This window comes from Elgaria multicarinata, chromosome 4 (assembly GCF_023053635.1).
Source record: "Elgaria multicarinata webbii isolate HBS135686 ecotype San Diego chromosome 4, rElgMul1.1.pri, whole genome shotgun sequence".
In the NCBI taxonomy this organism is placed as follows: domain Eukaryota; kingdom Metazoa; phylum Chordata; class Lepidosauria; order Squamata; family Anguidae; genus Elgaria; species Elgaria multicarinata.
In genome coordinates, this window is record NC_086174.1 from 38,292,005 (window position 1) to 38,306,321 (window position 14,317).

The 14,317-nt window shown below is 45.9% G+C and overlaps 1 protein-coding gene across 1 annotated transcript in view; it reads right to left on the bottom strand.

Moving 5' to 3' along the window:
• NVL (nuclear VCP like) overlaps positions 1-14,317 on the bottom strand; it is a 91,057-nt gene that overhangs the window by 23,502 nt on the left and 53,238 nt on the right. The window contains exons 20-21 of the mRNA XM_063124115.1: positions 13,302-13,378; positions 10,859-10,947 (exon numbers count right to left, since the gene is read on the bottom strand). Of these exons, the coding sequence (XP_062980185.1) occupies positions 10,859-10,947; positions 13,302-13,378 (166 nt within the window). The remainder of the gene's footprint in view (positions 1-10,858; positions 10,948-13,301; positions 13,379-14,317) is intronic.

Below are 14,317 nucleotides of genomic sequence, written 5' to 3' on the forward strand. Positions count from 1 at the left end.
AGGTGCTTGAGCGGGTGGTTGCAGGACAACTCCAGGCACTCTTGAATGAAACGGATTATCTAGATCCATTTCAATCGGGTTTCAGGCCTGGTTTTGGAACGGAAACTGCCTTGGTCGCCCTGTGGGATGACCTCTGTCGGGAGAGAGACAGGGGGAGTGCGACCCTGTTGGTTCTCCTGGACCTCTCAGCGGCCTTCGATACCATCGACCATGGTATCCTTCTGGATAGGTTGTCTGAGCTGGGAGTTGGAGGTACTGCGTTGCAGTGGTTCCGCTCCTACTTGGATGGCCGATTCCAGAAGGTGGTGCTGGGGGATTATTGCTCTGTGCCGTGGCTCCTAAGCCATGGGGTTCCGCAGGGCTCTATTTTATCCCCTATGCTGTTTAACATATACATGAAGCCGCTGGGGGAGGTTATCCGGAGATGTGGACTGAGGTGTCATCAATATGCGGATGACACCCAGCTCTACCTTTCCTTTTCATCAAACCCAGGTGAGGCAGTGGCTGTTCTGAACCAGTGCCTGGGCACGGTAATGGACTGGATGAGGGCTAACAAACTGAGACTCAATCCAGACAAGACGGAGGTACTGTTAGCGGGTGGTTCATTTGTCCGGCGAGGTGATGTTTGCCCTGTCCTGGACGGGGTTGCACTCTCTCTAAAGGATCGGGTCCGTAGTTTGGGGGTGCTCTTCGATCCAGAACTGTCACTTGAGGCACAGGTGAACTCAGTGGCAAAGAGCACCTTTTATCAGCTTAGGCTGATATACCAACTGCGCCCTTATCTGGACAGTGATAGCCTAGCTACAGTTATCCATGCTCTGATAACCTCTCGTTTGGATTACTGCAATGCGTTATACGTGGGGCTGCCTTTGAAAACGGTCCGGAAGCTTCAGCTGGTACAAAACAGGGCAGCCCGTTTACTAACAGGGACTGGCTGGCGAGATCACATTACGCCAGTCCTTTTACAACTTCATTGGCTGCCAGTCCAGGTCCGGGCCCGATTCAAAGTGCTGGTATTGACATTTAAAGCCCTAAACGGTTTGGGGCCAGGTTATTTGAAGGAACGCCTCCTCCCATATGTACCTACCCGGACCTTAAGATCATCTACAGGGGCCCTTCTCCGTGAGCCCCTGCCAAAGGAAGTGAGGCAGGTGGCTACTAGGAGGAGGGCTTTCTCCGCTGTGGCACCCCGGTTGTGGAATGAGCTCCCCAGAGAGGTCCGCCTGGCGCCTACACTGTACTCCTTTCGTCGCCAGCTGAAGACCTTTTTATTCACTCAGTATTTTAACACTTAATTTTAACTTAAATTTAAATTATACTGTTTTAACTCTGTATTTTAACCTTATATCAATTTTGCTGCGTGGTTTTATCCTGGTTGTGCTTTTTATATTGTATTTTGTATTTGTATTTTTAACTTGTTGGTTGTTTTATGATGATTTTAATTTTTGTGAACCGCCCAGAGAGCTTCGGCTATTGGGCGGTATAAAAATGTAATAAATAAATAAAATAAATAAATAGAACACAAAGAATAAGAAAAGCCCTTTTCCCCTCCCACAGCTATTCCCCTTTCTCTGTTGTTTATTCGTTCAGTCGCTTCTGGCTCTTCGTGACTTCATGGACCAGCCCACGCCAGAGCTTTCTGTCGGCCGTCGCCACCCCTAGCAACCCCAAGGTCAAGTCCGTCACCTCCAGAGTATCATCCATCCATCTTACCCTTGGTCGGCCCCTCTTCCTTTTGCCTTCCACTTTCCCTAGCATCAGCATCTTCTCCAGAGTGTCCTGTCTTCTCATTATGTGGCCAAAGTACTTCAGTTTTGCCTTTAATACCATTCCCTCACGTGAGCAGTCTGGTTTTATTTCCTGGAGTATGGACTGGTTTGATCTTCTTGCAGTCCAAGGCACTCTCAGTGCAAACCATGCACACATGAGAAACCGGCAAAAAGCAGGCACGCAATCACGCAAAAAGCAGGCACACTCCAGAATGATTGCAGAGCTGAGGAACTCCAGACACACGCAAGCGAGCCAGGGCAAACCATATACTCATACATTGCCTTCCCCTAAATTCAGTCACTGCTGCTCACTGCAAGCAAACCCACTTCCATTTTCCCCCAAGGCAAAGGGCCTGGGCCAGCTTGCAGAAAACAACAGATGAGGAAGCCATCTGGCACTGCATTTCACATGTAAGCAGCCAATGTTCCTTCTCTTCTTCTGATCAGGGTCTCTGTGCCTACAATGGCCCAGGGCACAAGTACAATTGCTCAATAGCAACTGTTCGGGCAGGTCTCTGCAGAGTCAGGCATATTCCAAGACAGCTGGGAGACAGTGGTGCTGTTGGGCAATTTGGGACTTTGGACTTAATGAAAATAATGAGAAGACTGTTGAAGGTGGCCGCCTCCCCTCTAGTTTAAAAGGCTGATGCCTTCATGCTACATTCCCTATTAGTCCACTATAGAAGTGAATTCTAAGGTCTCCTAGTAACGGCAAGGCTACTGAGTTCAGAGGGCTGAAGAAGGCTTGTATTAAGGCAGATAATGACAATTGGGGAAGTTCTAAAGATCCAGGGCTCATGCCTGGGAGGGCCTCTTTAAAACATCCATGGATAACAAGCTTAAATAATACCAGAATTGACTCCAGTATGCTCTGAGAATTGAGTAAGAATGACCACATGAAAAAATATTTGAGCTGGAGGGAGCTATACATCTTCAGAAACAGCTAATTTAGGGCGACTATATGGAAAGGAGGACAGGGCTCCTGTGTCTTTAACAGTTATACAGAAAAGGGAATTTCAGCAGGTGTCGTTTGTATGCATGCAGCACCTGGTGAAATTCTCTCTTCATCACAACAGTTAAAGCTGTAGGAGCCCTGCCCTCTTTTGTATCTGGTCACTCTAGTAGAGCTCCTGCAGCTTTAACTGTTGTGATGAAGAGAAAATACAAATGACACCTGCTGAAATTCCCTTTTCTATATAACTGTTAAAGATACAGGAGCCCTGTCTCCTTGTCATATGGTCACCCTAGCCAATCCCCACTGGGCTGATAAATAGCATGGTGGAGCAGCATGAATCCCTGGACCCTCCAACAAACAGATGGCCTCCTTCATGAACCAGGCTTGCCACATGAGGGCCTAATCCTGCTAGTTCAGGAGGCTACGCTACCTGTGTTGCGTAAGCATTATTCCATTTGACTACACTATTTTATCACCACCCCATCTAAAATATGTGAAGCAGAGTTTGGGTAGGTTTGGGTAGGTAACAAACCATTTAACAACCCTACAACAGGCGGGAGTAATTATGCAAATCTAGCTAGCACACCACTAGCATGGTGGCTTGTTAACCACCCTGCAATTATGGGAATGAGATGAGTACTTATCAATGGAACCTTCTCAAACTGGGGAGAGGCAACGAGTGGGGTACCGCAGGGCTCAGTCCTGGGCCCAGTGCTTTTCAACATTTTTATTAATGATTTGGACGAGGAGGTGCAGGGAACGCTGATCAAATTTGCAGATGACACAAAATTGGGTGGGATAGCTAATAGCCTGGAAGACAGAAACAAACTTCAAAGTGATCTTGATAGGCTGGAGTGCTGGGCTGAAAATAACAGAATGAAATTGAATAGGGATAAATGCCAAGTTCTACATTTAGGAAATAGAAACCAAATGCAGTTACAAGATGGGGGATACTTGGCTCAGCAATACTACAAACGAGAAGGATCTTGGAATTGTTGTAGATCACAAGCTGAATATGAGCCAATAGTGCGATATGGCTGCAAGAAAGGCAATGCTATTTTGGGCTGCATTAATAGAAGTATAGCTTCCAAATCACGTGAGGTACTGGTTCCTCTCTATTCGGCCCTGGTTAGGCCTCATCTAGAGTATTGCATCCAGTTCTGGGCTCCACAATTCAAGAAGGATGCAGACAAGCTGGAGTGTGTTCAGAGGAGGGCAACCAGGATGATTGGGGGTATGGAAACAAGCCCTATGAAGAGAGACTGAAAGAACTGGGCATGTTTAGCCTGGAGAAGAGAAGATTGAGGGGAGACATGATAGCACTCTTCAAATACTTAAAAGGTTGTCACACAGAGGAGGGCCAGGATCTCTTCTCGATCCTCCCAGAGTGCAGGACACGGAATAATGGGCTCAAGTTAAAGGAAGCCAGATTCCGGCTGGACATCAGGAAAAACTTCCTGACTGTTAGAGCAGTGCGACGGTGGAATCAGTTACCTAGGGAGGTTGTGGGCTCTCCTACACTAGAGGCCTTCAAGAGGCAGCTGGACAACCATCTGTCAGGGATGCTTTAGGGTGGATTCCTGCATTGAGCAGGGGGTTGGACTCGATGACCTTGTAGGCCCCTTCCAGCTCTGCTATTCTAGGATTCTATGATTCTATGAACACACTGCTGAATTGCCCTTAATTAAATCCTGTTCCCTGCAAGAGCAGGCTTTAGAGATGGGTTTCCTCTTTTCAGCCAGAGCAAATGCACTTAATTTTGTATTCTATTTTAGTTATTCAAATAAAAGAATACGTACATACTTAAGTCAACTTAAATATCAGAATCTGGAAGATTTGTTGTTGATCTTTAAGAAATACCTTTTTTGCATTTCTGTGACTACTTTATTATTTAGGTTTGGGCATTAATAGAATACCACATTTTAGTTATTAGATGATTATAATGTGAACGCTTGAAGTGAGATTGATGATTTTCAATAGTTGTGTTATTTGAAAAGTCTTTTTTTCCTCCAAACACCCTGTCCCATACATGCATTTTTAATTCTAGCTGCAATCAGCTAAAGAGTAACAGTTATATATAAAGAAATGCAGGTTGCTTACCTGTAACTGTAGTTCTTCGAGTGGTCATCTATGCATTCACACATATGGGCTATGCGCCTGCGCAGAGACCGAACTGGAACCTTCTATAGCTAAGTGGAACGTTTTTGGCGGGAACCCCTCCCCCACGCTACTGCGCATGTCCCTGGGGTTCCCGCCCTTACCTCAATTTATAGGAGTCCGACATTGTGCCCCCATAAACATGAGTGAATACATAATTATTTTAATTGTATATGTTACCAGAGATAATAAATGTACTATGCATACACGTTATATACCACCAAGCGGGGATGGTGGGTGGGTTGTGTGAATGCATAGATGACCACTCGAAGAACTACAGTTACAGGTAAGCAACCTGCATTTCTTCATCGTGGTCTCTATGCATCACACATATGGGCGAGTAGCAAGCTGACATACCTTGGAGGTGGGTTGGTGCATCATCTCAGGATCTCCGATAGCACTGTCCTCCCAAAGGAGCAGTCTTGTCTTGCACGAGTGTCTAAACTGTAGTGTCTAACAAACGTGGATGGAGTGGACCACGTCGCAGCTCTACAAACGTCTGTTAAAGAGACACCTCTGTTGAAAGCAACAGATGTTGCTACAGCTCTGGTAGAGTGAGCTGTCACAGGCTGTTTCAGTTCTAGTTTTGAGAGAGCGTAAACCAGTTCGATTGTCTCTACGATCCAGTGGGATAACCGCTGACATGACACAGGAAGCCCCTTGGAAGGCTCTCCATAACAAACAAATAACTGATTTGTTTTCCTAAAGTTCTCTGTTCTAGCCTTGTAAAAAGCAAGAGCTCTTCTTACGTCAAGTGTGTGTAGTGATGCCTCCACTGGTGTTGCAGGATTCGGGAAGAAGGCTGGTAATGTGATGTGTTGAGACAGATGAAAGGTTGACACTACCTTAGGTAGGAAAGCAGGGTCTGTGTGTAGTACAACCTTGTCCTTATGAAAAATTGTGTAAATTGTCTATTCTGAGAGCTCTAAGCTCACTTGCCCGCCTCGCAGATGTGATGGCCACTAGGAAGACAGTCTTGAGTGTTAACAGCCTAAGATCTGCTGTGGTCATAGGCTCAAAAGGTTTCCTTGTCAGTGATTGTAACACAACTGACAGGCTCCATGGTGGAACGATGTCCTTTACTGTGGGTATCGTATTTTTAAGTCCTTTTAAGAATTTCCTTGATGTTGGATGTGTGAAAGGTGAAAAACCATCCATGCCTTGATGAGAGGCTGTAATAGCGGCTAAGTGGACTCTGATTGAAGCGAGTTTGAGTCCTTGCTGGTAAAGTGTCAATAGGTATTTGAGAGTTAGTGATATAGGGCAAGATTCCGGTGTTTGATTGTTCTCTAAGGCGAACTTTTGGAATCTTTGCCACTTTGCTGCGTAAGACTTTCTTGTTGAGGGTTTTAACGATGCCAACAATATGTGGTCTACAGTTAAGTTTTTGATACGAGGAGAGGAGTGGTTGTTATCCTCCACGCCGTCATCTTGAGGGTTGAAAGATTTGCGTGTCGAACCCTGCCCTGGTGTCGAGACAACAACGTCGGTATCTACGGGAGTCTGATGTAATTCCCGTTCGATAGTCGAAGGGCGTGGGAAAACCATGCCTGCCAAGGCCACCACGGTGTGATCAGGATGCAATCCGACCTGTCTGTCTGGATCTTGGCTAGTACTTTTGTCAAAAGTGGAAAGGGGGGAAAGATGTAGAGAAGCTCTCCTTTCCATGTTCTGGTGAAAGCGTCTCCTAGAGAGTTCTTTCCTTTTCCTGCTCTGCTGCAGAACTTGGAACAAGCTGCATTTCCTTCGGTAGCGAAGACATCGACAGCAGATTGCCCCCAGTACCGAAAGAGGTCTTTTCTCGTCTCGGTGTCGAGCTCCCACTCGTGGTCGACGTGGAAGGACCTGCTGAGGGAGTCCGCGAAGATGTTCTCCTTCCCTGCTACGTGGATCGCAGTCAGGTATGTATTTCTCTTTATGCACCACTTCCAAATTCTGAGTGTCGATCGGGTCAAAGGGTGTGATCTTGTTCCACCCTGCCTGTTGATGTAGGCAACTACGGTGGTGTTGTCCATCGCGATCAGAACATTCCGGTCTTCGATAATTTGAGCAAAGGTCTTTATTGCATTCTCCACCGCCAAGAGCTCCAGGTGGTTGATGTGCTGTTCCCTCTGGCAAGGGGGCCAACGACCCTGGGCGGTGAGGGAGTTGCAATGTGCTCCCCATCCGGTCAAAGAAGCATCTGTCGTAATAGTTACCGAAGGGGTTTCTTGTTGAAACGGAATCCCCTCTAAGAGATTCTTCATCGATAGCCACCACTTCAGAGATGCTCGTACTTGCCTCGGGATCGACAGGTAAGTTCGGTGGGCATTGCGTCGAAGGTCGAATGTTCTTAAAAACCACCCTTGCAAGATTCTCATTCGGAGTCTTGCAAACTTGATCACTGCGGTGGTCGCTGCCATTAAACCTAGCAGTCTTTGGATTGTCCATGCCAAGACTTTTAAGCGGCTCTCGGTAACAATGATTCGATCCCGAAGGGTCTCTGCTCTGGACGTGGGTAGGTATGCTCTCCCGTCTTGAGACAATAGGGTTACCCCTATAAAGTCCAATTTTTGATGTGGGGTCAAAATGGATTTCTCCTCGTTGACCCATAGTCCTAACAAGTCCAACAGGTTGAGAGTTGTTATTATGTCTTTCTGGAGCGTGTAACTGTTGTCCGCCACCAAAAGCCAATAGTCTAAGTACGGGTATATGCAAATTCCCTTTTGTCTTAGATGGGCGCACACCACAGCCATCACCTTCGTGAAGACCCTCGGTGCCGTAGCAAGTCCGAAAGGAAGGACGGTGAATTGGAACTGTTGCATGCCGATAGAGAATCGCAGGTAAGCTTGATGCGACTTCCTGATGGAAATATGGAAATACGCATCCTTCAGATCCACCACTGCAAACCAAACCGCCTTGTGTAACAGCTGAAGAATGGATGGTACCGTTGTCATATGGAATTTTTTGGGGGTGATGTATTTGTTTAATTGCCTTAAGTCCATAATCGGTCGAAGACCGATCTTTCTTCGGGACTGTGAAGTAACGCGGAAAAAAACCCTGGTTGACTTCCTCTGCGGGTACGGGAGAGATGGCTCCCTTCGCTAGCAAGGTTTGTACCTCGAGTAGCAGAGGAGGGGACAGTGCTGTTACTTTCACTCCCGAAGAAAGAAGGGGGACATCGAGCTCGATGGCATACCCCAACTTGATGATGGTAAGCACCCAGGAATCGGATGTTATTGACTCCCATCGATGGTAAAAGGGTGCTAGACGGTTCGCAAAAGGTAGTGGATCTGGGACGAAGAAGTCAAACCCGCTGCTTCTTATTAAAGTCGGGCTGGCGTTTGTCTTGCTGGAAACGACCCTGGTAGGGTCTTTTCCTCTGGAGTTGGTGCTGTTGCTGCCTTGGCTGTCCTTGATATTGAGGACGCCGTTATTGCTGTTGTTGGGTAGGTGGCCTCGTCCACCGTCTTGGTCTGTACTGTACAGGGGGAGCCGAAAAGCCCATCTTCTTTGCTGTGGTGTGGGCTTTATAGATAGAGTCCAAAGTGTCATCGGTTTTGGTGTTGAACAAGCCCTCGCCGTCGAAGGGCATGTTCTCGATCCTAGACTTGGTTTCGTAAGTTAGGTTGGCGGATCTTAACCATGCATGCCTTCTTAAGGACACAGCACCCATCATACTTTTAGAGTGGCAGTCGACTTGATGCCTAGCGATAGATAGCTGTTGCTTAGCTATGGCCGAGGCTTCAGCCTGAAAAACCCTAGCCAACTCTCTCTCGTCCTCTGGGAGATAGTCACATAGTGGACCTACTTTCTCCCAGAGGAAGAGTTGGTATCGAGCCATCGTTGCCTGGTAAGTAGAGGCTCGAATACCAAGAGATGCAGAGAAATAAATTCTTCTACCTGTCAGGTCTAATTTCCTTCCCTCTTTAGCAACGGGGGCGGAATGAAACCTTTGTGACTGACCCTGAGCTGATTCTACTACAATGGAGTTGGGTTTTGGATGTTGAGCTAAAAACCCTGCATCTCCCTCTTGAATACGGTAGAGTGTTTCTAATCTCCTTGATGTTGCAGGAGTAGAGGCTGGTGTCTTCCATGATAGTTGTGCTGTTTGCTTCAAAGCAGGAGGAAGAGGGATGGCAACTGCTGCATTTGTTTTAGTACGAAAAACATCGTAAATGGGATCATCCACAGGGTCATCTGATTGTTGTACGTCCAATCTGAGTGCTTGGGCCATTCTTCGCATATGCTCGGAGAATCTGCCCATGTCTTCAGATGGTGATGAAGGATCCTTTGTATGTATGGCATCCTCTGGTGACGGTACCGATGGCATAATTGATACTCTGGATTCAGAGTCAGAGGGATAATCATCCTCAGGTGAGGACAATGTAATTAAATGCAACTGCTCTTGCGCTGGGTCTAATTGCTGCTGTTGAGCCAGTACCGTGACGGTTGCAGTAGCCGGTATCGAAGAAGCGTGTCGATGAGTCGATGTAGGAGAGACTTGGTGGGACGGAGGTGGAGGTAGTGGAACTTGAAATACCCTGGATGTTGGTGGAGGCTGAGCAAAGTAAGCCTCAGGTGGGTATTGATAACCCCGATCATGTTGAAAATATCTTTGTGGTCGATAGTAGTCCCAGTCATAATAGTCATGCCTTGACTGGTGTTCAGAATACTGGGAAGCTCTGTCCCATTCACGTCTTGGCGTGCGCTCTGTAACCGTCGGTCTTGGTGATGGTTGTGACAGAGAAATGATCTCTTCGGTCTCTAAGAGCCCTATGGGATCTCTAAATGAAGCTGCGGAAGCCGAATCTCATATCTCGCCCTCTGATAGACTTGGAGGGCGAGTCGGTAGCCTGGTTGTCGGTACCGATTGACGTCTCGGTATCGACTGAGGTCTCGGTACCGAGACAGTTGCGGAAGCTGTCGGTACGGACGGAGAAGTCGAATAACTCTGAGTCGGCTTAGAGGGTCAGGGAGACCTTGGTGAGGGTTTTCCCGCGTCCCTTTTCTTCTTCTTCTTCTTCTCTGTCTCAGAGGAAGACTTAGGAGTCCGGACCTGGTCGCGGAGCTCGCTAATGACCTTCCAGGTGAGGGGTATCAATGCTCTACTATTCGCTCTGATTTCATCGCACCCTTCGGTGCCACGGTCTGCAACGGACTTATCTGATGTCGTTTTGTCCATTCTCGTTGTGTCTGTGGCTCTGAGAGCTTTTTCCCACAAAATGGCGCGAAGGCGATCCGTTCTGTTTTTTCTAGTTTGCTTGGTAAATGCCATGCAATGGTGGCAGGCCTCTACTTTGTGGACTTCGCCCAAACAAAGAACGCACAGGGAGTGTCCGTCTGTAGGGGGAAGCTTGGCCCTGCACTTAACACATTTACGAAATGGGGCCTTCACTGCCATGCGGCTCAGGCGCCCGCGACCGAAAGTCGCTGAGGAAAAACTAACTAGCAACAACATTTTTTTTTTTTTTAGGTAAGAAGAAGAAAGAGAAATATAAGAAAAGTTGAAGAAATGAGAGGTTTTAGAGGTTCTATGTGAATACTATGAGGAAAAACGCTAAGAGGTTGGTTCTAACGGTCTAGGCACAATGGCGGACGACGAAGAACTGAGGTAAGGGCGGGAACCCCAGGGACATGTGCAGTAGTGTGGGGGAGGGGTTCCCGCCAAAAACGTTCCACTTAGCTATAGAAGGTTCCGGTTGCACTCCCCCTAAAGGATCGGGTCCATAGTTTGGCACTCTGTGAAACAATTCTCTAACATTTCTGCATTTCTGTTGAAATTGTTGAACAAGTTCTCTTTGCATCAAACATACCCATGGCTTTAATGCTACAGACTTCACAGAGAAATCATTCGACATAAAGCTACTTCCTAGCCTTTGCTTGAATCTAACCAATAGGAAGTTTGAGCAGCTTAATTATCTTTTAAGAATTGACTCAGAAATTGGCCAATTGGCTCCATCTTCAAGTGAACTGTGTTTAGCTTCCCCCTCATTACCTTGCTTGTTTGTGGTATTGAGCGCCGCCATTTCCTGTTTCAGGGCACAAACAGAAGCCTCCCGTACCAGAGCTGAAAGATCTGCCCCACTACAAAGATGGAAAGCAGATAGACAAAGGAGTCATTTTAGGGTACAACATGTCATTTAGATGAAGAACAGAAAGGCAGTAGCAGCAGACCAGTATAATAGATTTGTGCTGTTTTGCCAGGAAATGTGCACAGTTCCCCCATCCCCCAGCAGGTGTTTTTACTTCAGCATAAGGTGAAGCAGCCTTTAAAGGTGTGTGTGTGTTTGGGGGGGGGGGTTCACTAGCAAGGTAAGCACCCAAATGGAGGATGAAATTTACAAGGATATTGACAAGACAGGGATATAAGTATATAAATAGTGGACAGAGGTCTTGCACAAGATCATAGGACCTCCTGTCCGCTTTTACTCAAGCAAATCCAAATCTTTATTATGCAACCAAAATAGGTTTTAGCCAACATCATCAACATCAACAACAGACACCACAAGGTACAATATAAAACAGAGTATTATAGTAGTTCGGTCACAATAATATATATGAATTACAATTCCATTAATTAATCAGGATATAAATTATAGTGGCCTATATCCTACACCAGGTCATTGTCCTCTATCGCAGTTCTAAGCTGAGCTGCTTTAACTGCAAACCTAGCTATGCTTAATAGAATGGACTTAGATGAATTTATAAGTAGGGAAATCATTTTATCCATATCATTAAGATTGGCTGCTTGTACTAGGTGTCTCTTTAGATATGTACTTCTAGGGCTTTTATAGAGTTTATAGTGTAGTGTGTAATGTATTGTGTCCTCCACTTCCTGACTTCCACAGATGCATAAGCGTTTGCTCTCTGGGGATGATGATGATGATGATGATGATGATGATTTGCATTTGTACACCGCCCCATAGCCAAAGCTCTCAGGGCGGTACTGAGTGTGCTTGTTTTTAATTTTAGTTATTTGGCTGGGTGTTCTTCCCCCTCCCACCCCGGTGGCATCTCCAACTTTCACATGGGAACCTGCTTTCCAAACTCAGCAGACTTTAAGAAATAGTTTGCAAGAAGAGATGAGATTCTGCTCTTCAAAGATAAAAGCATCAAATTCACATGCCCAAGCTCGCTGGATCCCAATATTGTAAGCAAACACCTGTTGGGTGTTTTATTGTGGTTTTAATTTTTGTGAACCGCCCAGAGAGCTTCGGCTATTGGGCGGTATAAAAATGTAATAAATAAATAAATAAACAACTCATGCAATTTTCTGCTTTCATTGATTCAGATGCATAGTAGATACCTGACTATGCTGACATGACAAGATTTGGCCATAAATATAATTAGGTCAAACTACTCCCATTAACATGTGTTTACTACTTATTTTTCTTTTACATAAGCAATTAAAATACTAAGAAAGCCTGGAAGGTGCTGCTGCTGCTGAAGGCCAAGTAGTTGTGGAACTGATCATGGATAAGAGAGTATTGTGAAAAGCCCCATTTAGAAGTATAATTTAAAATATATGTATCTCTCTCTATGGAGTAAGTTAGGTATATTCTGCTCCTTGTGCTCTTTTGAACAGACAGATTTCATTACGTTGAAGTACAGATTCTGAACTAAACACTATAGTAGTTGACTCTGAAAATCACAGTTGTTTGCTTTGCAAAATTTAACATATTTCACTACTGTCACAAGCCAGTGGACTCAAGTAGGAAGAAATCTGGAGCATTAGAGAAGCTTAGGGAGATGAATTAATGGTGAAAAAGATGCAAAAAGATGAACATTTGAGGGCAATGTGCTTAGTTTCCGGTATAGAGCAAGTAAAATGACTAAGGGGCTGGCGCATCTCCCCTACGAGGGAAGGTTACATCAACTGGGATTGTTTAGCTTGGAAAAAAGGAGGCTAAGGGGAGACATGATAGAGGTGTATAAAATTATGCATGGTATGGAGAATGTGGATAGGGAGACATTTTTCTCCCTCTCTCAAAATACTAGAACCATCATAAAGCTGATTGGTGGGAGATCCAGGACAAATAAAAGGAAGTACTTCTTCACGCAGAGCATAAATTATGGAACTCACTACCACAAGATGTAATGATGGCCACCAATCTGGATGGCTTTAAAAGGGGGTTGGATAAATTCCTGGAGGCAAAGACTATGAATGGCTACTAGCCCTGATAGTTGTGTGCTATCTCCAGTATTCAAGGCAGCGAGCCTGTGTGCACAAGTTGCTGGGGAACATGGGTGGGCGGGTGCTGTTGCACTATGTCCTGATTGTTCATCCAAGGCTGATGGCTGGTTGGCCACTGTGTGAACAGAGTGCTGGACTAGATGGACCCTTGGTCTGATCCAGCAGGGCTCTTCTTATGTTCTTAAGAAGGTTGAATAAGAACTATTTCTACAGGAGGTGAAGGGACAAGGAGGAAGCTACTCACGTGTAACAATCGCAACAGGGATGATGAGCAATTTCTTTTAGGTCCACATCAGTATCAAGTGGCGGCCTGGTTCCATCCTACAGAAGTTGAGAACAGAGAAGCTATTTAGAGATATGGGGCATCAAATGTAATCATCCGTCTAGGGCTGCAGAATAGTTTTCAACCTACAGCGTTCTAGTATCAAAACTCCATTTCACTGCCAATTTAATCCCAGTGCTTTTATTGCCAAACAATTCTGTAAGTTTCTGAGGAAGTCTAATCATTGACTTGGGGGCACTCACTGTGTTTAGCCTGGAATTCAGGATTTTTAAAAATTTACTGAGGCCAACATTAGAAGTGTCCTTTGTACCCTGCTGCTCTGGGAAGCTGGGTTTTCTGAAATGATTTGCTAGGTTCTGTAAAGCCCTCAAGGGTTTTACAATTGGTTTTAAGCAAAAGGAAACAGGCTATAGGAAAAACACATGAATCAATAGCTTCACAAAGAAATTGTTTCTTATTCTAAATATATAGTTGCACATGGTTTATAGATATATAGTGTCGCCTGGTTGACACATAACTCTAAGCCAGGATTTAGCACTAGGCATGTGCTCCGCTCCGATTAGGAGCGGAGAAGCAGTAGCGAATTGGCCTGCTCCGCCTTACCCAGAGGCGGAGTAGAAGCGGACCGCGGACCCCTAGAAGCAAGGCGAAGAGAAGCGGCCATTTTTCGGAGCTCCTATTTCAGGCGGAGCGCTCTGATCGCCATCTTGAAAACATTTTGCCCATAGGATTGCATTGCGGGAAATAATCGCGGATAAATGCAGGTTGCTTACCTGTAACCGTAGTTCTTCGAGTGGTCATCTGTGCAGTCACACAAAATGGGAAAATGGGAAAATGGGCTCTGCGCCTGCGCGGAGTCTCGATCGGGAAAAAACTTCTATAGCTGAGGCGTTTTTGGCGGGAACCCCTCCCCCACGCTCGGAGTGCGCATGAGCAAGCTGAGGGGTTCCCGCCCAGAAGCTCAGTTCATGGAGACC